Source organism: Gastrolobium bilobum, unplaced genomic scaffold (genome assembly GCF_033153095.1).
Source record: "Gastrolobium bilobum isolate Gb01-03AN ecotype WA unplaced genomic scaffold, APGP_CSIRO_Gbil_v1 utg7194, whole genome shotgun sequence".
NCBI lineage: Eukaryota > Viridiplantae > Streptophyta > Magnoliopsida > Fabales > Fabaceae > Gastrolobium > Gastrolobium bilobum.
The window spans coordinates 41,699-68,368 of record NW_026897379.1 but is presented as its reverse complement, the minus strand read 5'-3'; the positions used below and the strand labels follow the sequence as shown (position 1 = coordinate 68,368).

General features: G+C 32.1%; 2 protein-coding genes across 2 annotated transcripts; both read right to left on the bottom strand.

Moving 5' to 3' along the window:
- Positions 1–465: 465 nt before the first annotated feature.
- LOC133306455 (protein ASPARTIC PROTEASE IN GUARD CELL 2-like) lies at positions 466–2,374 on the bottom strand. The gene has a single exon (XM_061506781.1). The coding sequence runs from the start codon at positions 2,095–2,097 to the stop codon at positions 595–597; it is 1,503 nt and encodes a 500-aa protein (XP_061362765.1). The 5' UTR covers positions 2,098–2,374; the 3' UTR covers positions 466–594.
- Positions 2,375–9,477: 7,103 nt separating this feature from the next.
- On the bottom strand, positions 9,478–19,905 carry LOC133306435 (probable protein arginine N-methyltransferase 6). Its single transcript, XM_061506754.1, has 13 exons — positions 19,654–19,905; positions 19,404–19,469; positions 19,258–19,326; positions 17,481–17,516; positions 14,038–14,103; positions 12,958–13,026; positions 12,346–12,423; positions 12,036–12,114; positions 11,673–11,767; positions 11,093–11,177; positions 10,569–10,771; positions 9,800–9,918; positions 9,478–9,705 (listed from the first exon to the last, which is right to left on the bottom strand). Exons 1-13 carry the CDS (start codon positions 19,903–19,905, stop codon positions 9,663–9,665), a joined length of 1,260 nt encoding a protein of 419 aa, XP_061362738.1. The 3' UTR covers positions 9,478–9,662.
- Between the last annotated feature and the right edge of the window lie 6,765 nt (positions 19,906–26,670).

Below are 26,670 nucleotides of genomic sequence, written 5' to 3'. Positions count from 1 at the left end.
TCCACAATGGTGGTGGCTCCCTTTCCCTCATGATTCAATTTCTGTAGCAGCTTTCACATACACAGAGTGAGAGAGAGAGGAATCTGTATATGTGAAAGAAAAGAGAAATAAAGGAAAAAAAAAAAAAAAGTTGCAAGGGCTAATGTCTAGTCATTAGTAGAGAGAATGAATCATTTCTACTCTTCAAATTGATTAAAAGGGTTCTCTTGGATCCTCCTCACTAGCTGTGCTATATAAAGATTACTCTTAGTACCCAATGGGGCAAATGACCTTTTCTATGATTCTTTTGACTATGGCGAAGGTTACCCGAGGAATGTTTGACTGCCCATTATATATATACATACATATATTCCTTCTTTAGCTTAAGTAGATACTTTGTGTGCATCACTTTTGCACAATAACGTTATAACTTCCGGTTCCACAATAATTGCTTTTACACATACTTTTAGCACCTAATAAAAGGCTAGCTTATAAATACAATAGTTAATGACCACATGCGTCTTATATGTAAATATATATAATACAATATGTGACGTTACTATACTAACACTAGCAAAATTCAGATGGTTCATATACATGCTTGCTTAATAACACTTAACAAACATTGGGTCCAAATCCCACAAACCCATTAGCTCCATCAACTGAAATTTCAATCCCTTCTTGCTGGATGTTCCCAATAATGGAAAGCCCCGAAGGAGAAGGAGCAAATGCAAAGCAGAAAGTCCCCGCATCATCCACTGGGATTAAAAAGTTTGTAGCAGGTAGGGTCAGGATAGGCCCACCCGAGAAATAGAAGGATGCGGTTGGGACCCGAACCGTCACAAACCCGAATAAGTCATAGCAGGTGTCAAAAATGGATACTCCGGATGCTCGGGGCAGGTTTGTGGTTTGGGCAATAAAAGCATCCCGGAATGCATCATAAGCCACCGTGGGAAGCCTTGTCACGGCGGTGCCGGTATCCATAACAACCCCTCCACCACCCAATTCGGTTAGCCTAAAAACATCTTCGGGTATGGGTACCCTTATGCCCCCAACTCCAAGACCCGAAAGCCCGACATAGTAAAAACTCGGGGCCCCTGGGTTATGGATCAGAGGAACCCATGCAGCGCCCACGGGCATTGCTTCTCGTCCGAATTCAAGTGACCCGGATGATTCGGTGCCCCGACTCACTAAACAATAACTAAATGCACCACCAGTTTGGCCACCCAATTGGCCAACAAAAGACATGGACCCACCTCCAAGGCCCAACAACCCGGCTGCTCCGACAAACATGCCCTGGTTCCGATGCCCGCACCCGATTGCCACGTTTCGGATCACGGTTCGCCCGAATGTAAGTGTCTCAAGGGCAAGTGTCCCTTTGGTGTAGGACCCATCCCCATAAGAAACCTCATAACGGCACCTCCCCTCATGGCAGCCAGCATTCTCCAGGCGGCTGCAGACGGTGGAGCCACAAGAAACGCCGGCGTAAGATGTGGAATCTGCCGGGTTGAAAACCGGGTCGGATTGGCGGTAACATTGGGTACAGGGTTGACATTGGACCCATATAATGTCACTACCCGAGTCAATAACCACGAATTGGTTTCTTGGGGGGCTACCAACACCTATTCTGACAAAATACTCTCCACTCCCTTGCTCCATACCCGAAACCACATCTGACCCGAATGCCTCTGCCTCGTAGCTGGTTGCTCCGGCGCCCCCGGCGGTGAGGCGGCGGATGAGGTCGGAGACCCTTTTGGCATCTCTCTTCATTCGTGCATTGAAACGGCTGCGATGATCGTGGAAAGTCTTAAAGGTGGTGATTTTATCTCTGTGAAGCAGCTTCAGTTTCCATTTTCCCGATCCTTCACTCTCAGTGTTGGCTTTTTGTTGTTCATCCGAGTGTTGGGGTTGTTTGGGTATCTGGGTTGGCTTATGCTTCAGTTTCGTTTCTGCAATGGCTTTTTTCACGTTCAGCTGCTGGAAATGAGGGTATGAAAGTTTGTGGGATGGTGATGAAGTTGGAGTGGAAGTGGAAGTGGAAGTGGTGAGAAGGATCAACATAAGCAGCAGCACCATGACAATGGTGGCTTGTAGTGGCACAAACTTTGTGGATGACATGGTTGTTGGTGTGTGTGGGTTAGGCTTGGCAACTGGGGTTTTCAATTGGGATTAGATGGAGGGTGGGGTGAGGAGGAATTTATTTGGTTGGGTTTTGGGAATGTGTAGAACTGTGGAAGGAAAAAGGTTCATACTTGAGGGTACTGTGGAAATAATTGAATGGTGTGAAGTTTCTGTTTTCGTAGTTTAGCGTTTGGAATAATTTAACTTTGAGAGGGCGAGTGGAAAGGCTCCTAAATCTTTTTGTGGACTCAAGAGTGGTGATGATATTTCCACCAAAGGGTAGATTGAGTTGTGGTGTTTTCCAGCAAGATGGAAAGGTAGGTGGTTGCACATAAATTTTTTAAGAGATTTGATGTTGTAAATCATGCTCATTAACTATTGGTTTTTGTACATTGATTGTGCATGTTTTGTCTTTATCTACTTTCTTCTTTCACCTGCTGTCTACTTAGACATAGTGTATATTAGAAATGCTCAATGGCCAAATGAATGTTAATTTGCACCTCATTTTTACTTTTATTTCAATGTTGTCTTTCATCGACTCCATGGTGTGTAGTAATAAAATTAAAATTAACTTTTAGCATGGTTTTAAAGAAAAAGGGAGGCCCCTTGGAGGGGAAGAAGGTGGGACCAGTTATTGTGTGACTTTTGGTCATGCCAATATGATCTGTTTAATAGGAAGAGAAAGGAGAATAGTAATACTGTTTTGTGGGGAAGAAAATAATGGAGGAGACTGACACTTGTTATTGATCGTATTTGATTAGATGCCATAAAGTTGCAAGAAATTTCCTAGTTAGATCAGTAAAAAGGAAGAAACAAAAGGCAGAGTTGAATGTATTATTCATTCGCAAAATTAGCTATACATATTACAGAGAAAAACATTGAGATTAACTCCTCTTTTCTTAATATTCTTCTCTATGATCTCCAGACATTTATCAAGAAAGCAACTTTAATATAGATTCTTTTCAGAAAAGAAACCTCCAAGTAAGTATTTCTGATGAAATGGAAATTGAGTTTCCTAAAAGATACTGTTATTCAATCTATTGGCAAAAGGAAAAACAAAGTTATATTATTAAATTATCCTGTAAAAACCCGTAATACAAGCCACATAAGTAGAACTCTGTAAAATGTCTATACCAGCTTCTTCATTTCTAGTACAAATTATCCATAACTAATAAATTTAGTTGGTTTACAGTGTACTGTGCTTTTTTAATTGCGTTAACAGTACAAGAATGTGAAACTATGTTGGTTGGAGGTGATTTGATATACATAAGAAGACATAGGAATTATTAGTTTTGGTATACAGGCTTTTATATCACTGATTTTCATAAAGTATAAAAAAATGTGGATTCCGCGTATCAATTTATTTGTTGGACACTGTAGTCCGTTTGCATCTTTTTTGTAGGCACTCATGCAATAACACACTATTCGTTTCCCTTGTTTTGGTCTCTTACTTTATTTACACTTATTACTAAGAGGGAATTGGAGGAACTTAATTGTTTATTGACTAGGATATGCATGCGCCAGCTTTGCACGTTTACAATCTGACCTTTGAAATAGGAAGTCCCTAATCCAATAGGTTCCTTGAGTAGCGTGAAGCTTCAAAAGTGAAAGAAAGACTTTGAGTTTTTAATGAGAATATTATGGAATATTGATTGCATAGTGTTAGCCTTTTTAATGGGAATCTTTCAATGGGCTTTGGGTACAATACAACATTAAAGAAAAAGATGGAATATGAAGGACTCACCCACCTATATGGCCATATCAGGCATTAGCAAAAGTGATGATCTTTGAATTAACCTTTAGTTCCATAAAAATTATTCCTTTGGATACATAATCTCTCTACAGCACGTAATAATATGATTCCAGCAAATATTGGTGATGTTGCTGTGGTTAAAGGCACGCACGCGTGATGTGAAGGGCAGTTGGACATAGGACATTATTTTGATATATATACCATACACAAAAAAAGGGGGCGAATCAGAGCAGTAAAATTATTCTTTTATAGCTGAAAGTTCATGAATTCGAATTCAGAAAACAGTTTCTTTGTAATTATGTAAGGATAAAATTGCATATAACGATCGTCTTTATCCCATACTTGCTCATGAATTCGAATCCAGAAAACAGCTTCTTTGTAATTATGCAAGGATAAAGTTGTATATAAAGATTTCCTTTATCCCATACTCGCTAGTCGGGTGAATTTTTTTTTATATATACCAGACATAGAGAAGACTAAAGTTACATTTGTTCTACAATCATATGTATGTGCATGTCCATATATACATACGATACAATAATTGAACAACATGTTTGAGTGAGCTTTAGATCAGCACAAGCACAATCATGGTCATTCAGGGGAACATGTAACTGTGCATTTTCAGTTTCCAAGACCTTTGTTATTGTAATCCATCAGAGCCCAACACTGAGAGAAAGTGTTTCAGTGGAATCGTGGGACAAAAGGTAGAAAGACGACAACAACATAGGTTAATTTATCTTCTCAGACTTTAATGGTTTAAACTCCTAAACTCCCTTATCATCTATTGACTCATAAATATTTAATCAATTAAGCAATGAATCTCTTGAAATCATGATGGCTCTTATGTTATAAGTTGGGCTAAATTGATAAATATAATGAAAAAGTATTTATACAAAAAACATTACATATTTCGATTAATAATTAAAAGAGGAAAATTAAAAGGGATACATCATGAATAGTGAGTTCATCATTGCTGGACATGGGGGAAATTTCAAATGCAATTCTTGCATTTACTAGCAAGAGCTTGTCTGGACTTTCTTGTTTCTATAATTCCTTCGCTATCTGTAAGGTATTGACTAGTTACTTTACATTATATATATGTTGGTTGAAAAGTGATGTTGCTTTTCTTGCCAAACCATGCATTTAACGCGATTCCTTGATAAACCATAGGCTAAAAATGTATTAAAGTTCACATCACCTTTTTCAATAATTTAGTGGATTGTTAGTTTAAAAGTAAACTGTTTCTTTTTGCACAATTAAAAAAAAAATCTCAAATGGCGGCTGAGCTCATCCACAGTATTTGGCAGCTAATATATTGATTACAAAGAAAGGAAATCTAGGTTTCGGGCAAAACTTTCTCTTCCTTTTTTTTTCTTTTCACTGGTAAATGGGTTAGGATTAATGAAGCATAGAGTAAACCACATCAGAAATAAGTTGAAATTTTACTGAAGCTATATTTCATCTTTTTGAAAAGATTTTGTTTAAAACAAGAGATGGGATTGAATTTCAATGGTTGTTGTCATTCATGTGTAACATTTAAGCTTAAAACTATGAAATGCAACCCGATATGGATGACACACCCAATTAAAATGTCATAAAAATTTGGTATAATGAGATAAGTAAACAATGAAGAGAAGCACATAGAGTGTGAGAAGGGGCAAGTGGGACAAGATACGAAGGATATTCAATTTTGCTAATGCTGATTAATACGACAAGACCAACCATGAAAGATATAATTGATAAATATGAGGGAATAGTGGGGTTGCCACAAACATAATATAAAATTAGAGCTTTGGAAATGAGTAAGGACATGCACGACTTCTAAATAATTGAGCCATTATTACCACCTAAAAGTTGCACTTATATTCTAATAGAACTAGGAATAATTATTCTCTTTTTGTGCCCCCATTTCCTTGTCCCTCATATCTAAATGCACGGAATAAGCTATTTATCACGAGCTAAAAGTTTAAGTAGGTCAATTTTTAAAAATTGATGTTAAATATGTATTTTGCATTAGAATTTTTTTTAACAATTTCATAATTATTTTCTGCTTGTTTACAGGCTTTGTTTGTGGTTTTAATTTAGATATAGATAGCTAAAACTTACGTTGGATTCATGCTTCTATCTTCAAAAAGTCTTGCAATGAAGGATCTCTACTCTTGTTTCAGGAGAGGGGAAAAAAAAAGAAAAAAAGTAAAAGTAAAAACGAACTCAGCAAACCAAAAGCAGTTCATAGAACATTTGAACCGCTTAATAATTCGTTTATTCTGATAAACTGTCGTTATCCAAAATCTCTGGAGATTATTGTCGAAAAAGATAATGTGGTATTTTTTGTTGGCTTTATTAGAGGGAATAATAGGTTTCAGTGGACATAAAACCATTATAAAATGAATCATTATTAACTTTCTTCCCTATCATGAAATAAAAGTCACTACAAATGAATCACATATTCTTGTATCTAGCTAGTTATTGTTTTATATCAGATAATTTGAATTAGTATGGTCCCAATATATATATTTTGAGTGCTCGCATGCCTGTGATAATGCTTCGTCTTTTATGTATCTTCCTCCACCAACTCACAACTAGCAAATTTTAATAAAATCAAACTATAGCCATTATCAATTTAATTATCGTAGTTCTTGTTTCTCTTCTCATCAAGGTCTGAATTCTTTCTATTCCTAAGCAAATGAGTCCATTAAAAACACATGAATCTTTACTAGATTCGCGCTTTGAAGAAGTGTCACAATATTCACAAACTAGATTATTAGCTTTTAGTTCAACAACTATTGATATGTATATTGAACTTCAATTTGGCAGCAACGACGGAAATCTAATTAGGAGAGATTATTATCCACAATAAAAGGATCTGATATCACGAATATCAGAATAGAAAAAGAACACACATATATATATATAGGGTTTTATAATTTTCATTTAACACGAGAATTCAAATTTTCCTACACATCATTCGATTTCCGTGCTGACATGGGTCTTACATATAATTTTTTCTAACACTTGGGTCCCACATGCTTTTTATCTCTATAACATGAGAATTGAATTCTCATTTAACATGAGAAAATCAAACCCCATATATATATATATATATATATATATATATATATATATATATATATATATATATGAGTATAAAGATTAATCAAAGAATTCTAGTGGCATGCATATATGGAGCCAAATCAGAGTTCCAACACTTGACAATTGATATTCATATATTACGCAGTTTCCATGTGATAATTATTGCTCCCCTTACGTGTAGTAGATTTGATGACATACACGTATATTGTTAAATAAAAAGCATAACGTTCTATATAGCTCAGGATTCTAACCACTCATCTTCTTTCAGACAATTATTTCACCTAAACTCTTAACGACGCTTAGAATTCATTACATAAATATTAGGACTTTGATGGCCCAAGCCCAAAAAAACCCAAAACTCTCAGTAAAAAATATGATCAAATAAAATATGCACTTATACTATATATGAAACACGGATACAAATTTGTGGCACGAATTAACATAAGATTAACATAAAACCACAAATATTAAATTAGAACAAAAATATTCATATTTAATAAGTTACTTTTAATATTTTTTTGATTCAGTAAAATACTACCATTTATCTAATAATTATGGTATTTTATTTGTATTATTATAAAATATCAAAAAATAGTTGGCAAATATAGACAAGAATTATCCCAAAGTATTGAAGAAGTATTCGCTACGATGTACGAATTAAATACCAACACAACAAACATTTTGTAGTATATGTACTTCTTGAATACTAGATATATCTTTCATCATTCCCTAGTAATAGCACCTCACAAAGCAAGCTTTTAAATTATTATCATTGTGTGTAGGGGTGACAATAGAGGTCATATTTGTATTGTATCGACACTTAATTAACATTTTTTTTATAAATAATCTGCAAATATAGAATTAATTTCACCTTCATTTGATAAAAAAAAAAAAGTTTTAGAGAAGATAACTTCTCCTTAGATAACATGCATTGTTGAAGAAAAAAAATGATATTATAACTCGTGCCTAGGTACGTACCATGTTTCAAACAAAAGATCTACCTCATGTTAAAGCAGTTAATAATATACAAGGTATGATACAAGAGACCTGAATGTACACATCAAGGGAATGATCGAAAAGCACAGGAAGCTTAAAATGATCAAAATTTGCCATTTCGTCCGTATTGTACGAGCCTGTTTGGATCCTCTTATTTTTAAGCTAGAAGCTACTTATAAGATAAAGCGCAAATAAAGAGCTTAAAAAAAGAAGCTAAAAGCTGTTTGGAAATTACAAAAAAAATTTAGCTTAAAAATTACTTAAAAGCACATATTTCAAGAAAATTGTCTTTTTTTCTATCTTTATCACTCTTCATTTAAAAAAAAAGCACACAATTCAAGAAAAACAGATAAGAGCTTAAAAAAAAGCTCCTAGGAGGAGCTTTTAATTTTCAGCTTTTTCTTCGTTATAAAAAAAAGAGTTTTTCGTTATAAGAGCTTTTTCCAAAACCTGTTTGGCCTAACTTATGCTTATAAGTAGCTTCTAGCTTAAAAATAAGAGGATACAAACAAGCACAATAAGAGGATCCAAACAAGCACTTAGTGAATGGTACCACTTTTAACTCGTGTCGTGGTAGGCCATCATACTTAACTAATAATTTTGTCCCATTTGGCAGAGCCAACTGAACAATAATAATAATAATCATGAGATGGCCTTTTCTCTGCTTGGACCTAGAAACTCATCTTCTGGATGCTGAAGCTCGTGATTTAAGTAATCCATGGTGTTGATTTAAAATCAATCATGTCCTTAATCGTATCAGAATTATAATCCCTTTCGGCAGCAACATTACAATTCTTTTTTAATAGGATAAGAACAAGTACACGACAGGATATGCTTGCTGTCTACATTTTTTTCTTTGATTGTGATAAGAAAAGAGTAAATCTCCTTAACTATTCCTTCAATATTTTTTAAACATCATCGAAGGAGAAAAAGAATAAATTACAAAAAGTTTCAGTGAAATATTATGTCATTCAACTCAAATAATGAAACATTCATATCAATAATGTCATGCACAGTCCAGTTTGGGGCATCACAGAATTTGTTAATATCACACAATTTAAAAAAAAAAAAAGATTTTTATTGCCTATCGTGTGGACAAAAAGAGATTTCAATTATGCCAATAATCTTATAATTTACAGCTTCGTTAAAAAATATTAAATTTGGTGTTTGGATTTTGATAAATCTAATTGCTTACTTTAATGTACTTTTCTCTATCCCTTACGGATTTGAATCTTCCTTGTAACTAAATAATTATGAATTTTGTCAAGCATGTGCCAATCAAACCACAATCATCTCCTAGATCATTTCATCCATAAATATTTAGTTCATCATGCATGATAAAGGGTAACAATCTAGAGATGGCCTAGAATTTTAAGGGTAACGATCCCATGTTACCATTAAGTCCGGCACATCGCAGCTTACCTTGCCCATGCATGAAATGCAACACCCTGCATCATGTTCTATGTACAGAAATCTATCAACACAGAAGAAAAAAACAGCAAAAGGGTTGCTATAATTTTTAACATAAAGGTCCACTTGCCCAGAATATTTAATTAGTTCTAAAATAGTTTAACTATATATAGTTTAACAAAACCCAAGAAAATTCCAATGATACATAGTTCCCACAATAAAGGCTTTAGAAAAGACACCAACAAAATATCAATTGGTTGACCCAACTGTATATGCTAACAAGCTCGTCAGTTGCCCACAGTAATAATGATCATCTCATAACAGTCTCTTTCACGTAGGATCGACCACCTGAACTGCAATGGCAGGGAAGATCATCAGAATCCAAAAACTTACATTACCAAATGACCCTAAAAGTGCATAATGGTGAAAGAAACTGTTCAGACTCACGTATATTCAAGGTGAATGTTCATAAACCGGCCATCTTTTTGGCTATGTGACAATGTCACTGATCCTTCAATAAGTTGATCCTGTTTCAGCTCTATTGGATCATATAAGTATATCAAGGTCTGCAAAATACAATTATAAGATTAAGAGACCAAAATAATAATAGTAATAAAAAAACAGAAAAAAATGCCACTTTGAGCATGATGGTATAGAGTCATAGACATTCAAAATGGATACCAGTAGTCCAGCAGTGAAACAACCATAATAAATGTCAACTTACTAACCCAAATAAAATGAAGATTGAAGGGAATAAATGTCAACCTAGTTCAGGGTCCAATTTCATTTCCTTTTTTCTAGATAGTTTATTTTAGAATTATGCCAAATCATGGCTGAAATCATTTACTCCTCCCAATGAAGTGGATGGTCAGTTGATTATTTATTCTAAAATTATACAGTATATTTTTTTTATAAAATATGTTAAGTATATTTTAATGTGTGCTGCATTTCAATGTTGCCTTGGGTCACAAAATGTGCCAGACACCATGGTGCTAGAAGCCCTTGTTAACATTGTGTGGCACAAGCTTATAGGTAACACTCAACTGCAGAACTCATTACTCATTATTTGCAAAAGGCAACCAGTTTCAGAGATCTTATGCATTTGTTTTCAAATATACTTAACATAAGCACTGACCCAAGACTTCAATGTACACATCTCTGAACAATGAAACTAGGACTACATATTGGAATTGGAGATTAAAAATATATACTGCACCTGATGCCAATGTGTTGGAGGGTCTTCAGGCGAGGTGGATAGGCGCAGTTCTTCATTAGGATTTGTCCGTCTTTTTCTCTGATTATCATCCACTGGATGGTTGTCAACATATGTAGATGAGAACTGAAAATTGATTGGCATTGGTGATAGTATAGGCCCAGTAAATTCAACATCAAACCAAAATGCAAAACCATGTAATGGCGCTGTATAAAACAGAAAATATATATCAGTAAATACCAAAAAAAATTGCAAAAATCATTAATTGGAGAAGAATTATTTAGTAAATTGGATGAGAGAATCTAAAACAAAAAAATTATTTGAAGGCTACAGAGCTGAGTATTAAACAAGGGATTCTGGGTTGGACCCACAGAATTTAAGACTAGCAAGCAAGGGGAAGAGGGAAAGTTAGCATCATTGATTTGAACAAGGGGAAGGGAGGACTTTAGCTCTAAACAAATAAATTAGCAGCAAAACTCAGAAGTAAATACATCAGTGAAATGGAAAGACAAACATAAGAAAGTTACCTTGCATCATTGATTTGAACTTAAAACTTTCTGTTATAGATTCTAGCTCAGGAATTGTAATATAATAACAGTTGATATATTTCACCTGTAATGGTACAAGATCAACTTCTTAAAAAATGACACTGGATTATTAACATGGAGACATAGAGACACAAGATCAACTTCTTAAAATACCACAGCACCACACATAGAGACACAAGCTTGCAGACATATATACAGACACAAACATAAAATTATGACCTAGACTTCTACAAATAAGACAATCATAGGTAACTACCACAAGAATCACTAAACTAATTTGGCCCAAATTAGTGTGCAAGCCAACATAGGACACCAAACACACCAACTAAACATGAAGCATGTGAGTATAGAAAATAACATACATTCATCTCGCTTCAAATGGGATACTGCACTAAGTAAACCAAACATTTGATCTCATTTCAAACACAGAATTCCAAATCACAACTCACAAAAAGAGAAAAAATATACGTATAACCTAGGAAGCGCATACACTCAGCATCTGAAAGTTGCAAACAGAAGTAAAAAATTTAAACAGTGACAGTAACACTATTGGACTCACCAAAAGAGGCCATGTCAAAACATTTTCACATGTAATTGTCTCCACGGAAGGTCCTTCAAATGCACACTGTTTTGCTAACGGCATCATAGCGGACACTGCCACAAAATCAATATTATGATATGCCTCGTTTTCCCACGATATCAATACAGTTCAATGGTATGATGTCATTGTCATGGCAAAAAATTTCAGAAAGGGAATGCTGCAGAGAAACTGTTTGGCTATAACAAATAACATGTTGCAGGACAAATAAGACAGTGCAAACTATTTTCTAAAAGCAGATTATATTATAATTATAATCATTATGAAGAGTTCATTCACAAAGACAGTAAATAAGCAAAACTAGTTACAAAGTAATGTACTTACTATCAATTCCATAAACATTGCGCCAAAAGTCAATGCTTTCACTGTATCTGCTAGGATGTGTGAAAGGAGCCATGTACAACTACAAAGGAGAATAGTAAGAGATCAGTATTATCTTCTACAAGGTATATTAAATCCAGCAATTGCTAAGTCCCCAATAACATTCAAGCAACATATATAAATACAATTAACAAAATTAACTCAGATTACAAGTAAAAATTAAACTTCGGTAAGCCATTAGTCTGTCAAAACAACTGTGAAGAAGGGAAATTAACTTTAAATTATTATATATTTATTGACAAAAAAATTATACCCTTGCAATTGAAGGAAGAATTAGACCTCCACGTTTGAGCCAGCGATTTCTGGCAGTGATAACACTTCCAAGCATGCTCTACAAAAAAAGTAAAGTCTTTAAACCAATATAAATTATAAAGGCAGATGTACTGTAAAAAGCTGAGAAACTTAAGGTCGTGTCACTGTTCTCACTTTAAAATATTTTTATGACAATAAAGACATGGGGCTGTCTTTCTGTTGCTGAACCAATGAATTCTTCAGGGGGTTTCTTTGTCCAATGTTTAATAGGATTTGAGGGTTTCATTGTATTAATGTTTGGTTTCTACTTTGTTTTGTGCAATGGGAAATGGTTTTATTGGTAGTCCTTTCTCCACTTAATTGTTTGTAAACACAACTGAATTGTAAGTCTTTATATATATATATATATATATATTTTTTTTTTTTTTTTTCACCCCTAGTGATGGTATATTTTTTTGTTTCAATTCATCTAATTTTTTAAACTATCAGTTTTGCCCCTCCAGAGTTAATTTTCTGGTTTTCCAGTTCCACCACTAATTTGACAATGTTTTTCAACATTCATCTATAAAAAATATATATCTATTCAATCAACCACAAGAATCCTAATAAGCACCTCATATAGAAGCATATAACCCATCCATTCTGAAATTATAACATCAACCTTTTCACTGAGTTCAAGATCCTGCAGACACCATAACTAAGTAAATAGATGAAGAGCGAAACAACTGGTTACTATTAGAAAATATACAAGTAGATCAGAAAGCAATATATAAATTTAACAAAAAACATAAATATTGTGGAGAAATATGACTAGAGAGTAAAGAGAAGAAAATACAGTGACAGAGGCAGATGTATCTAAATAAACTATGAGGCAGGGAAATTTAATCAGGTTTCTTTACAAATTACAATTATATGAATTGAACAACCCTCCTCCTATTTAATCCAGGAATTGGTTTTCCTGACAGAAAATTTGTAAAGACTGGTTGTATGTGCAACTAATGTGGAGTTTATAAGGTCTTGGGTACTCCCACCCTTTGAGCTAGCTTTTGGGGTGGTGTATCCCAAGGTTCTTTACATGGTATTAGAGCCTCGCCGCCCCCCACCTTCTCTTGTGGCGTTTCTTAGCACTGGTAGGCTGGGCCTGTTGCATTGTCCACTCTTCAAGCCCAATGGGCTCTCGTGTGAGAGGGTGTTGTGCAACTAATGTGGACCTTTATAAGGTCTTGGGCACTCCCACCCTTTGAGCTAACTTTTGCGGTGGTGTATCCTAAGGTTCTTTACACTTTCCTCTACCAATCCAAACTCACAAAGAAAGTGCTCACAAGAACATTTCCTATGCTCACACACCTTACATTTGGAAGGATGTTAACACCAAAAAGAATCTTCCTATATGTTTCAATCAACAGTCATGCGGTTGCTATTATTCTTTTCTAGATTCATTTAGAGAGGTTGGATGGGAATTCATTACCCTGTCATTTCAATATAAAAATCGCGCAATATAATTAACGAACAAAAATCTCAAAATCTAATTTTGGATCACGTATCCAAAAGGTATGGTCATTGTATTTGCCGAACACCAGGTCAATACTTTGACCATCATAATCTAAAATTGAAAATTATAGCAACCATTTCAGAGATTAAAACATACTGGTAAAGTCTCTACCAAAAAAAAAATACTGGTAAAGTAGCCTACCTCAACTCGTCCATGCAATACAATGACAACATTTGAAAGATTATTTGCTTCAACTACCCTTCTAGCCTGCTTGCACAAAGGGGAAAAAAAAGTTAATTTGAAACCAAGAGCTCAAACTGTGAAGTGCTTTCCACCAAAAAAGAAAGTACTGGCGTGTGGAATGAATTCTCCGATGTTAAAATTTCAAAGATTTGTTGATATAGAATTTGTACGTCTATCTCTTTTTTTATCAGTGATAATTGACCACACTTATTTAGTGGGATACTCTTATTTTTAAGCTAAATTAGGTCAAATAAATTTTGGAAAAAACTCTTATAACTAAAATTTTTTTTCTTTATAATAAAGAAAAAAGTTAAAAGTTAAAAACTCTTAGGAGGAATTTTTTTTTAAGCTCTTATCTACTTTTCTTGAATTGTGTGCTTTTTTTTTTAATATAGAGTTATAAAGATAGAGAGAGATAATTTTTTTGAAATATGTACTTTTAAGCTAAAATTTTTAGGGGTGTTCATATCCAAACCTGACCGAATCGAAAAATCGATAACCGAAAACCGAAAAAAACCGCAAATTTTAATTGGATTGGATCGGTTTTCGGATGTGTTATTGAAAATCGATCTAATCCAAACCGATCCAATATATTAATTTTCCTCTACCTACTTAGTTTTTCCCCAATCATAGCCCAAAAATTTCTAAACCCAAGACATGTTAATCCGTCAACTACATCCCAGAAAAAACCTAATCACATCTCATCAACAAAATTTCATCTGTGTAGAGCTTCATATCTCATTGCTAAAAAAAAAATTATATTATTGTTTACTGATGCTTTTGTATTTCAAAAAATAATAATTTACAAAGCTAATATATACAAAAGATGTTATTTACACAATAATCATGAAACAAATTTTAGGATTTTCAAAAAAACCGAAAATCGATCTAATCCAAACCGACAAAAATTGGATTGGATCGGATCGGATTTGAAAAAAAAATCCAAACTGAATGGATGATTAAATGATCAAACCGAAGGTATTGGATTAGATGATTTTTGATTCAAAAACCGATTCAATCCAGACCGCGAACACCCCTAAATTTTTTTATGTAATTACCAAATAGTTTTTAGCTTTTTTTTAAGCTCTTATTTTTAACTTTAACTTATAAGTAGCTTTTAGTTTAAAAAAAGAAATGATCCAAACAGACTCTTAATATATGCGAAGAGAGAAATAGATACAAAATTTCACATGACCAATGAAATTTAATAGATAATATAAAATTTTAGAATATCCACTCTAAAATGTGTTCAAAGTTGTTGAATTGGAACAAGGATAGTGAATTATTCTGTTTTTTTTTTAATCATGAATAATCATTTCGATCTAAAATTCAAAAATATAATGAAAAATGATTTAAAAATATATGAGTCTGTTTTTGTGTTTTCCTAAAAGTTTCTGTTTCATTTTGAACATTTCTGGAAACTTTTCTAGGAAAATTTTTCTTGAGCAACTCCCTGGCCGGCTGAATGTAGTTTGGAAACTTTTATAAGAGACTCTCTCTTTTCTTCCGCACATCTCTGTTTTTATCAAATTTGTATTAAATTTTTTATTTGGGTGTAGTGATTTGGATTAATTTGAATCTCATGACTCTGTTTCCCTAATCCCATTGACTTTTCAAATTCGTTTTTTTAATTTGAATCGCAAATTTAAAATTACAATTCTTAGGTTGAATTTTGAATTGTAAATTGGGATGCAATTCAGATACGATACCTATTGATACTACTATGTGGTTGGAAAGGTCCTCAGAGAATCAAAACTACTGTGTGGTTGATTTTGTTAAATAGGCTCTCTGTGAGGAGTCGGACGTGCCATTGGAATGGAGGGACTAATGTTTGTAACAGTTGTGTCAATAAGGAAGAAACCATCCTTCATGTTTTGAGAGATTGCAGACATGCACAAAAAGTTTGGAGGGACAGGTTTGGTGTTAATTTGCCCCATGATTTTTTTCACTTTGGATTTAAATGATTGGCTTATCAAAAATGTCTATAGTTCTTAGAACCGGTATATGCAATATGATTGGAGAGATACTTTCTTTCCAACGTGTTGGTACTTGTGGATTTGGAGAAATCGGAGTGTTCATGATGTGAATTTTTGCAGGCCTTTTAGAGGTAATATTATAATATTTGATTTTATAAACTAAGTTGTTGTTGCTAGGGAAAGCAAGAAGATGCGTAGCAGTATTATCCCTAGCAGTCAGACGAGTGAGTGGAATCCCCCTGATCAAGGTTGGTTGAAGATTAATACTGATGGAGCTTCTTCTCTTTCTAAGTAGAGCGCTAGTTGTGGAGGTCTTATGAGAGATCATTTAGGGTCTTTCCTTGGTGGGTTTAAGTTCAAGCTTGGCTATATGAATCCTCTTGATGCTGAGTTGTGGGGAATTCTTAAAGGCTTGGAGCAGGTGCAAGGAGAATTGAATTGGAGTGTGATTCAACAGACGCCATTAGTTGTATCCAAAATTTGGATTCAAATTCTAGAGATTCTCAGGTTGTTGAGCGCATAAAGGTTTGGCTTCTTCAAGATTGGAATGTCAAGTGCAAGCATACAAAGAGGGAGAATAATAGATGTACTCATTGGATTGCTACTAATCCTTGTGAAGGAGATAGTAATTTTTTTGTTTTCTCCTATCCCCCCTCCCATCTTAGGGATCTTCTGTTAGAGGACTCTTCCAACTTTGGGGCTCTGGCCTCTGCTCTTTGATTTTCTTGTGTTTCTAGGGTTTTTGCCCCTCTTTGTTTACACAAAAAAAAAAAAAAAAAAAAATGTATCCATCACAAAGATGTGTATTAACTTAGGGGTTTTAGTTTGTCCTTTAACATGATTAGAAAAACTTTCCTACGCACACAATATTTTGTGGAGCCCACACTTTTTAAAGAAAAAAAAAAAACTATGACACGCAGAACGAATCTCTATAACATTACACAATCACTTTTCCTACAACATAACTCTTATAAAATCCATTAACTTGTTATGCCAAAATTATATGTTAAAGATATAAAATTAATTTTGAGTTTTTATCTAATAATTTAAACTTTAAGGAGAGTTGGTCTTTGAAAACACAACCTCTATGACCAAATTTGGTCGTTTCCATTCTTCTAAACATATTTGAATTTCAGCACAAAGTATAGTCAGCTTGTATATTATTATCCTTCGAGCCGAAAAGGTTCTTAAAAAGGGACATGTTAGAGATACAAAATTAATCGCTTACCAAAAAAAGAAAAGAAAAAAAGAGATACAAAATTAATCTTTTGTCTTCATCTAGTATTTTAAAGTTTCAATAGAATTAATTCTTGTGAATATGCTTACTAAGTTGAAAAACAAACAAACAAACAATGAATACCAAAACTAATCAATGGCACAGCCAAAATTAATAATGAAAACTTCGATTTAAGGATGATTAATTACCTGCAGAGCAATGTTGCTTGCTTCAACTGCATACACCTGGCATGACAAGCATTTCACAATGTAGTGCACACCAAATGCCAAAAAATTATACAGTAAGATTTCACCCCAAAGATTAAGGTCAGCGACCACAATCTTTCGACAGAATTACTCAAATCAAGATAACAAAATTCGAAAATAAAACAAAAATAACAGAGAAAAATTCTATAAAGAAAAAACAAAAAAATCGGGCCAGCATTAATACACCTCCATATTATATAATCGATAAAAGGATGCTAAAAATCAATACAATGTTAGTACAAAACCTGACTTAAACAACTACAAACTCAAAAAAGCAAACTAAAAAAATAATGGGAATAAAGAATCCAATGTTACTTTAAAAAACGTTGTCTAATATTCAACTAAACAACGTAATTTTGGGTTGAAAGATTAAAAAATTAAAATAATAAAGACTATTATAATTTTGTAATAAATTAAAATTACAAACACATCATGATTTCTGTCTCAAAACGATGTCGTTTCAGTGAACATTAGATAAATTTTTTTAAAATGTCATTAAAAAAAATGAACACAAAAATAATATGTCAGATCCAGCAAAAACGAAAGAAGAATCGACGAACAGCAATTTTTCTTTTATGTTAAATTACTCTAACAATAATATAGCATCACACATGCGAGCTCATTTTTAATTCTGACAGTAATACGTACTACTGCCATTCACAATCAAATACATGTATTTAAGATAATATTTTTCTATCTTCCATGTCATCAATTAGTATTGGTGTTTGGTTTTATTGGAGGAATGTATGAAAAATTGGGTGAGATAGAAGTATTGTAAAATTTTTCCACACATGCTGATGATTATTGAAAAAAATAATTTTTTATGTCAAAATTACTTTTTTAAAAAGATTTTATTTAAAATTAAAATTATTTTATATTTGGATATAACACTTATGTCAAAAAAGTGTTTCTATGTCAAAATTTTAAAAATAATTATATATATGTAGAATTATTAAAAAGAATATATAAAAATAAATCTTGAAAACAAGATTTGGTGGTGGTGAAAATTGGATGGAGGTGGTGATAACGACAATTGCGGTGGTGGTGATGCAAATGGTGACGAAAATGGTGGAGTTAATATGGGGTTGGGTAAATTTAAATTTATTAAAAGTATTTGACGTTTGATTTTCTTAAAAATAAATTAGAAATTTTGATTTAAAAAATTAAATTTTAAGCTTAATTTTTTAAAATCTCCGTATTCAAAAACTCATTTATTGCCAGAAATATTTTTTTTATAAAAAAAAGAAATTGAAAAAAAAAAATCTCATCCATACGTGGATGTTCCAACCAAGTGCACCAAAGAATTGCATAAACACTGTCACAGAATTATGGCCAAAACATATGTATCGAGACACCAACAGGAAATGTTTGAAGGTACGCTCAGAAAATCCAAATAGATTGCTGCAGGACAAACAAAAATTCATGCAATACAGTATGAGGAGAGAAAACAACATTACTTTTATAAAATAATAATTAATTACTCACACATCAATTATATGAATATTAGCGAGGGATAAGTGTGTATCATTTTAAAGGATGTAAAGTTGTCTCAATTTAAGTGAGAGAAAGAGATAGATAAAATAGACAAAGGAAAAGAAAGAGTGGACAAAAAATATAAAGGCGTGGATCCCACCTCTTTATGAAAGTAAAAAAATATAAGTTATATAATTTAAAAGGATAAACAATTTTTCCATTAGCAATTTATGTCGAAAGATCTTACCCGCTTTGCACCAGCCTGAGCACAAAATATAGAAAGGATGCCAGTACCGCATCCAACATCAAGTACAACCTGAATGCACATGATCACCCTTTAGGCAGAAAAATAAAGAGCAAAAAAAATTCAGTTTTTGAAGTTAGCTGAATTACTTTGCCTGAAATAAAAGCCTGATGATGCATGATTGCAGCTTTATATGCCTCCGTCCGCACACGATCCTATGCCAGACAGGGCAAGAAAAGAAAGAAAAACAAAACAAAACATGATGTCAGCATTCCAGTCCAACCTATGTAGAAAAAGAAGAAGAAAAAAACAATCTTAAACAGACAACATAATTAGATTATGTGAAGAATGGAAATGCTGAAATGAGAGAATGCAAGGCAACACTGAAATCCAGAAAACCTTGAGCATCTCTTCATGGACGCTAAGGTGAGCGTATTGATCGAAATAGGCCTTGTCGAAGTCCATGAGTTGAGTCACCCGCGTTTGTAGTTCGTTTACTTGTTGCTGTCGTTGTCGTTGGTGGTGGTACTGTTGAGGCTCAGGATTCCTGAATCCAGCAAGGAAACCACGGCTCCGTCGCATGCGGCGGGGTGGCTGTTCCATGTCAGTTATTCTGAGTGGCGCTTTACCCTGCTCCCCTGGATTCTGCATTTGTAGCGGTGGCTGTTAGTTCACTGTAACAGCAACTGGTGGTGGTAATGGCTGTTACTGTCTTTGGTCACCGGTGAAGAACACCGGATCAGTCCCCTCTCTTTATCTTTTTAATTCTAATTTCCTACCTTCCTTTCCTTTGGAGAGACGTTCATTTTAGTACTCCTTTAGTTTTATTTTTTTTATTACGATGGCTCTTTTTAGTCCCTAACAAATTAAAAGGCTGATCGTGTTATTTAAGAAATACAAAATGAACCTATTTTAATATGGGTTTTTTTGAAATTGTGAGGGACCACGATCTCAACTAAATTGGTCCATTTTGAATTTCTTAAGGACCACAATGGGCCTTTTTATTTGACTAAATCGGGCATCGTAAAATTTGCTGAGCACCAAAAAGGTATTTACTCTTTTTATTATTATTATGAGTTGCTATTTATTGATGCATTTAATATTTGTTAAATGATATGTGAGTTCATATTTTTTTATTTAGATAAAATATAAGTAATAAAAAAATATTTTTTGTGAATTAGTAATAAAAACTATTATTCAAAGAGGATTGTAATTGTATAATAAAAAATATTTATCATATTAATTTTTTAATTTTGAAGGAGTAATAAATTTTACAATTTTTAATTTTAAAGAATGTTTTATTAAATTTCGTGTTAATAGATATCTTTTTATAAGAATGAAGTGTACCCATATTTATTTGCTTCTGTTCAGGAGTTTCATCCTTTTGTGCTAATGAGTGTTTCTGTGTTTGCATATAGGAACTGAGAATAAATAAATTACTAAATCTAATTGAGATTCATTTAAGTGGATACATATTCACGACACTCAATTTTTTTTTATTTTTTTTTTGAACTTTTTCGAGATCAATATGAAATAAATTTCAAAGATAATAATGTTCATATTTTTTAAAATTTGAAACAAAAAATATACCAAAAAAGAATTATGATACTAATAAGCATTGGAAGAAATGAAAAAAAAATCAGGCTAAAAGTCAAAGGAACATTTACGTTAGTTTTGAATTATTTTCATCACAGGTAAGCATTGAAAGAAATGAAAAAGTTAAAGAAACAAATACATTATGTTAAATTTCATGTTAACGGGCGTTTTCTATAAGAATTCAAAATAATTAGATCACTCAGATTCAAATCACTAACACTTACTGAAGTTTCATTTAAGTAGTTCACTTTCATGAGATTCAAATATTCACACTCGGCAACGTTTAAAATTAACTGGAGTTTCAATTAAGTATGCTTATATTTATATGAGATTTGTCTATTGGTGTTAATGGACGTTTTGCCCATAAATCCAAAATAACCCGCTCGAGTTTCATTTAAGTAAGTCCATTATTTTAAAAAAATTTCTAGATTTATATGCAATAATTTTCATATATTATATTTATGGGTTTGGTGTTTGTCATTTTAAATGACATAAGTTATGTCATTTTAGGAGAGGGATAGACACAAAAAATAGAAATCATGGGAGAGAGAAAGTGGGTGATTTTTTTAATTTAAATTTTAAATAAAAAATTATTTTGTCTCTATCTCTCTTAAAATGACATAACTTTATGTCATTTAAAATGACAAATACTTTTCCCTATATTTATACTTTTTTAAATTTGCAACATCCAAATATATAAAAAAAAATGATTGTAATATAGACGGGATGAATCATTAAATTAGTTATGGTTTTTTCTTTCATTTTTGGTGAATTATTCTTTTCAAGTTTAAATGACACAATTTTATTTTATTTTAAATGAAATGAATGTGTTTTAATGTAAATTTGGTGATTTTTATATTCTTTCTCCTCCACAAAATCATGAAGAGAGAGGAAAAGAGAGTATTGTGGAGGAGAAAGAAGATAAAATCTCACCAAAATATCGTCGTTTTACTTAAAGTAACATAAAATTGTGTCATTTAAAATGATAATATTTTTTCCTTTTATAGATATGGACTAATAAATTTAGTGAGAATAATCATTTTTTATAATAATAATTTTTTTTACTAAAGTTAACACAAGTTTCATTTAAGTAGACCTATATTTTTGACATTGATTCATTCACTTATATTCATGAGATTCACTCATTTTTTTTTGGAAATATTTCAATCAGTTCATCGCTTCGCGGTTAATTCGATTCGAGGCGGGTTCGAAATTCACCCCTTTTGTGCCAAGGGGTGTTTGCCCATGAGAATCCAAAATAAATAAATCATTAAATCCAACTCAGTTTCATTTAATTAGATTTATATTCACATTTTTGTTTATTTTTGAACTATTTCCATATCAATATGAAACAAATTTCAAAGATAACGTTCGTAATAACTCAAGTTTCTTTCAATTGAGTTCATATTCACGGGATAAGCATTGAAAGAAATGAAAATGAGTTACGTTAAAAGTCAAAGGAACATTTACACTTAATTTGAATTATTCTCATTACATGTAAAATAAAAGAGAGAGTAAATTTTGTTAATTTTCATTCTAAAGGGCATTTTCTACAAGAATTTAAAATAATCAAATCACTCAGACCATTAACATCAAATCAAGTTTCATTTAAGTAGTTCCGTATTCACAAGATTTATATGTTCGTGTTAATGGACTTTGCCTATGAGAATCCAAAATGAGTTAGGCTAAAAGTAAAAGGAACATTTACATTTATTTTGAATTATTCTCATTATAGATCACTTAGATCAATGACACTAACTCAAGTTTCATTTAAGTAGGTCTATATTCATGAGATTTATATGTTTGTGCTAACAGACATTTGCCTATAAGAATCCAAAATAACCGACTTGATTTTCATTTATGTACTAAGCAAGTAGGTCCATATTCATGAGGTTCATCTCTCTTTCTTCTAGAACTTTTTAAAATTTATATGCAACAATTTTCAAATATTATATTCTTACATCTTTAAATATACTGAAAAAAGATTGTGATATAGATTGAATGAATCTTTATTTTAGTTATGCCTTTTTTTTTCTTTTTTGGTGAATTATTCTCTTCAATCATTTTTTATATAAAGAATGGTTTATTAAATGTCGTGCTAATTGGAAGTTTTTATAATAATAAAAAATTCAAGTTTTATTTAAGTGCACCCATATTCGTGATATTTATTCATTCACCTATATTCACGAGATTCATATCTTTTGTGCTAAGGGATGTTTGCCTATAAGATCAATCCAAAATAAAATGATCATGAAATCCAACTCAATTTCATTTAAGTGGACTCATATTCACCATACTCGTCTTTCTTCCTTCTTGGATTTTTTCGTGATCAATATGAAACAAATTTCAAAGATAACGTTTACAAAATAAATAGATCATTAAATCCAACTCAATTTCATTTAAGTATATTTATATTCACGAGACTCATTTTTATTTATTCTTGAATTTTTTCGTGTTCAATATGAATTTTTTTTCAAAGATAACGCTCACAGTAACTCAAGTTTCATTCAATTGGGCTCATGTTCACGAGATAAGCATTGAAAGAAATGAAAACGAGTTAAGCTAAAAGTCAAAGGCACATTTACGCTTGTTTAGAATTATTCTCATTGCATGTAAGCATTGAAAGAAATGAAAAAAAATTTAAAGAAAGAAGTGATTTTTGTTAAATTTTATGCTAACAAGCATTTTCTACAAGAATTCAAAATAATCAAATCGTCGAGGCCATTGACATTAGCTCGAGTTTCATTTAAGTAGTTCCATATTCATGAGATTTATATTGTCGTGTTAATGGAAATCCAAAATAAATAGCTCGAGTCATTTAAGTTGATTTGTATTCATGATATTCATTTTTCCTTCTTCTGAAACATTTTCAAGATCTATGTAAAATTTTCAAATATTATATTCATACTTCTTTATCTTTACAACATGGAAAGAGGTTTTGATATAGATTGAATGGATCTTTATTTTATTTATTCCTTTTTCTTTTATTTTTGGTGAACTATTATTTTAAATCATTTTTTATGTAAAGTATGGGTTATCAAATTTTGTGCCAATATGAATTTTTTGTAATAATTAAAAGTAATTATTAAAACTAAAAAAAGTTTCATTTAAGTGGACTCAAACTCATGAGATTCAATCATTCATCTACTCATGTTTCATCTAAGTAGTTTCATATTCATGATATTTATATTTCCGTGTTACTGAACATTGCCTTTGAGAATCCCAAATAAATAGTTTGTGTCATTTTAAGTAGGTTTGTATTCACGAGATTTGTCTCTCTTTCTTCTAAAACTTTTTCAATATCAATATACAACAATTTTCAAGTATTATATTCATACTTATTTAAATTTGCAATATTGAAAGATGTTTGAATATAGACTGAATGGATCCTTATTTTAGTTATGCCTTTTTCTTTTCTTTTTTGTTGAATTATTATTAAGCACAATTTTTTAAATGTCGTGCTAGTAGGCGTAATAATAAATTATCAATAACACTAACTCAAGTTTCATTTAAGTAGGCCCATATTCACAATATTCAATCATTTATGCTGAAATTGGGACAGTAATTCGAGACGAAAAATAAACTGTCGCAAATCGCTACAAAAAATCAATCGCCACAATTTGAACGAAAATATGTCAAAATTTTGGTCACTAAAAAATTGGACGCAAATTCCGTCGCATTATCATAGAAAATTGTGATGGAAATTAATTCGGTCGCAAAAATGAAAAACTTGCGGCGAGTGTTTACGACGAAAAATTTTACAACGGAAAATTTGCAACAGTATTATCAGGTATGATTTGTGACAAATTTTGCGACGATATTCCAATTGTACTTTGCGATGGAATAAAAAATATAGGCAACTGACAATAAAAAATATTGCGCAATTTTGTGACATAAAATATATTTGTCTCAAATTGCGACGAAAATTTGCTATTGCAATTTGAAAAATAAAATTAATGAGCTTTTATAAATTCAAAATTCAAAAATGTTGCGAAATTTTGCGGCGAAAAAGATATCCGTCCCAATTTGAAAAATAAAATTAGTGGACTTTTAAAAATTCGAAATTCAAAGTATTGTGCTGCGACGGGACACATATCCATCCCAAATTGCAACACTGTGAAGTACAAAAATTAACTTCACAGATTTTACTTCTCTCATTTCTCTTTCATCTCCATTCTCTTTCAGTTTTTCTCCATTTTGTGAAAAATAAACATTCATTATATCATTTTCATCTCCATTTCACTTTACCATTTTCATCTTTCCTTCCGCGGCTCCCTTCCATCTCCATTTCCTATCTTTTGGGTTTAATTCCCTCAGTTTTCAGATTCTCCAAAACGACTTCGATTTGTTGAATCACCGGCCGAGCTCGAGAAAAGGAAGGAGAAGCTAAAGTGTCTTTTTCAATTCTCAAACATTCATTCGGTTGGTTGCTTCATTATGTAAGTCCCATGTGAATTCTTATGTATTTCTTTGAGGAAAAATTTAGTTTTTGAATTTCTGTGTGAAATAAATTAGAACTAGTTAATTTAAATGATTGGTTCATTAATGTTGAAAATTTATATATGCAGAACCATTGTCTTCAGTCACTTCCAAATGGTTGTGGTTTGTGGGAATTGCTAGACGGTTTTGTGGTTTCCAATTGGTGGAAGAGCTAGACTAATAGAGCTTGTTTGATGTAGTTACTAGAGTCTTTTGTGGTCTTTGTTAAAATTTAACTCTGAAAATAAATGAATTTAATTTTTTTTTATATTCGTAATTTTGCGATGGAATTTTTAGGTCATTCCGTCGCAAATTCAACAATTGATTGCGACAGTATTTATTCTTCCGTTGCAAATTGTGACAAATTTTTTAAATATTCTGTCGCAAATTTCTATGATATTTTTATAATGCGTTGCATATTTTTAACGCATTTTTGCGACGGTATGTTAATATTTTTTCGTTTTAAATTTGCGATAAAAATTTGCGTCGAATTTTTCATCGCAATCGGCGACGATATCAGTCTACATTCAGCTCAATCTTTTGCTACAAAAAATGTTGTTTTGCAACGGAAAGAATCCATCGCATTTTGCAACATAAAATAATCAGCCAAAATGCCATCGCAAACGAAATTTGCGATTAGGGTTTTTGCAACCACTTTTTTCCATTGCAAATTCAGTGACAAAGTATATTTGCGACAGAAATTATCATTTTTGCAACGAAAAATGTCCGTCGCAAATAGACTATTTTCTAGTAGTTTGCCTATAAGAATCCAAAATAAATAAATCAGGAAACCCAACTCAGTTTCATTTAAGTGGACCTATATTCACAAGACTCATCTTTCTTTATTTTTGAACTTTTTTCGAGATCAATGTAAAACAAATTTCAAAGATAACATTCACAATAACTTATATATCATTCAATTGGGCTTACACTTATGAGATAAGCATGGAAAGAAATGAAAATAAGATAGGCTAAAAGTCATGGAAACATGTATATTAATTTTAAATTATTCTCATTATAGGAAAGCATTGAAAAAAATTATTAATTTTTTTTAAAAAGGTATGTTTTGTTAAATTTTGTGCTAACTATTGTTTTCTATAAGAATTCAAAAGAATCAAATCACTTAAATCATTGACATCAACTCAAATTTCATTTAAATAGGTTCATATTGACGAGATTTATACGTTTACGATAATAGACATTTGCCTAAGAAAATTTAAAATAATTAGATTAAGTTTCATTTAAGTACTATATAAGTATTTGCATATTTATGAGGTTCATTCAAATATTATATTCTTACTTCTTTAAATCCGCAACATCAAAATATACTGAAAAATGATT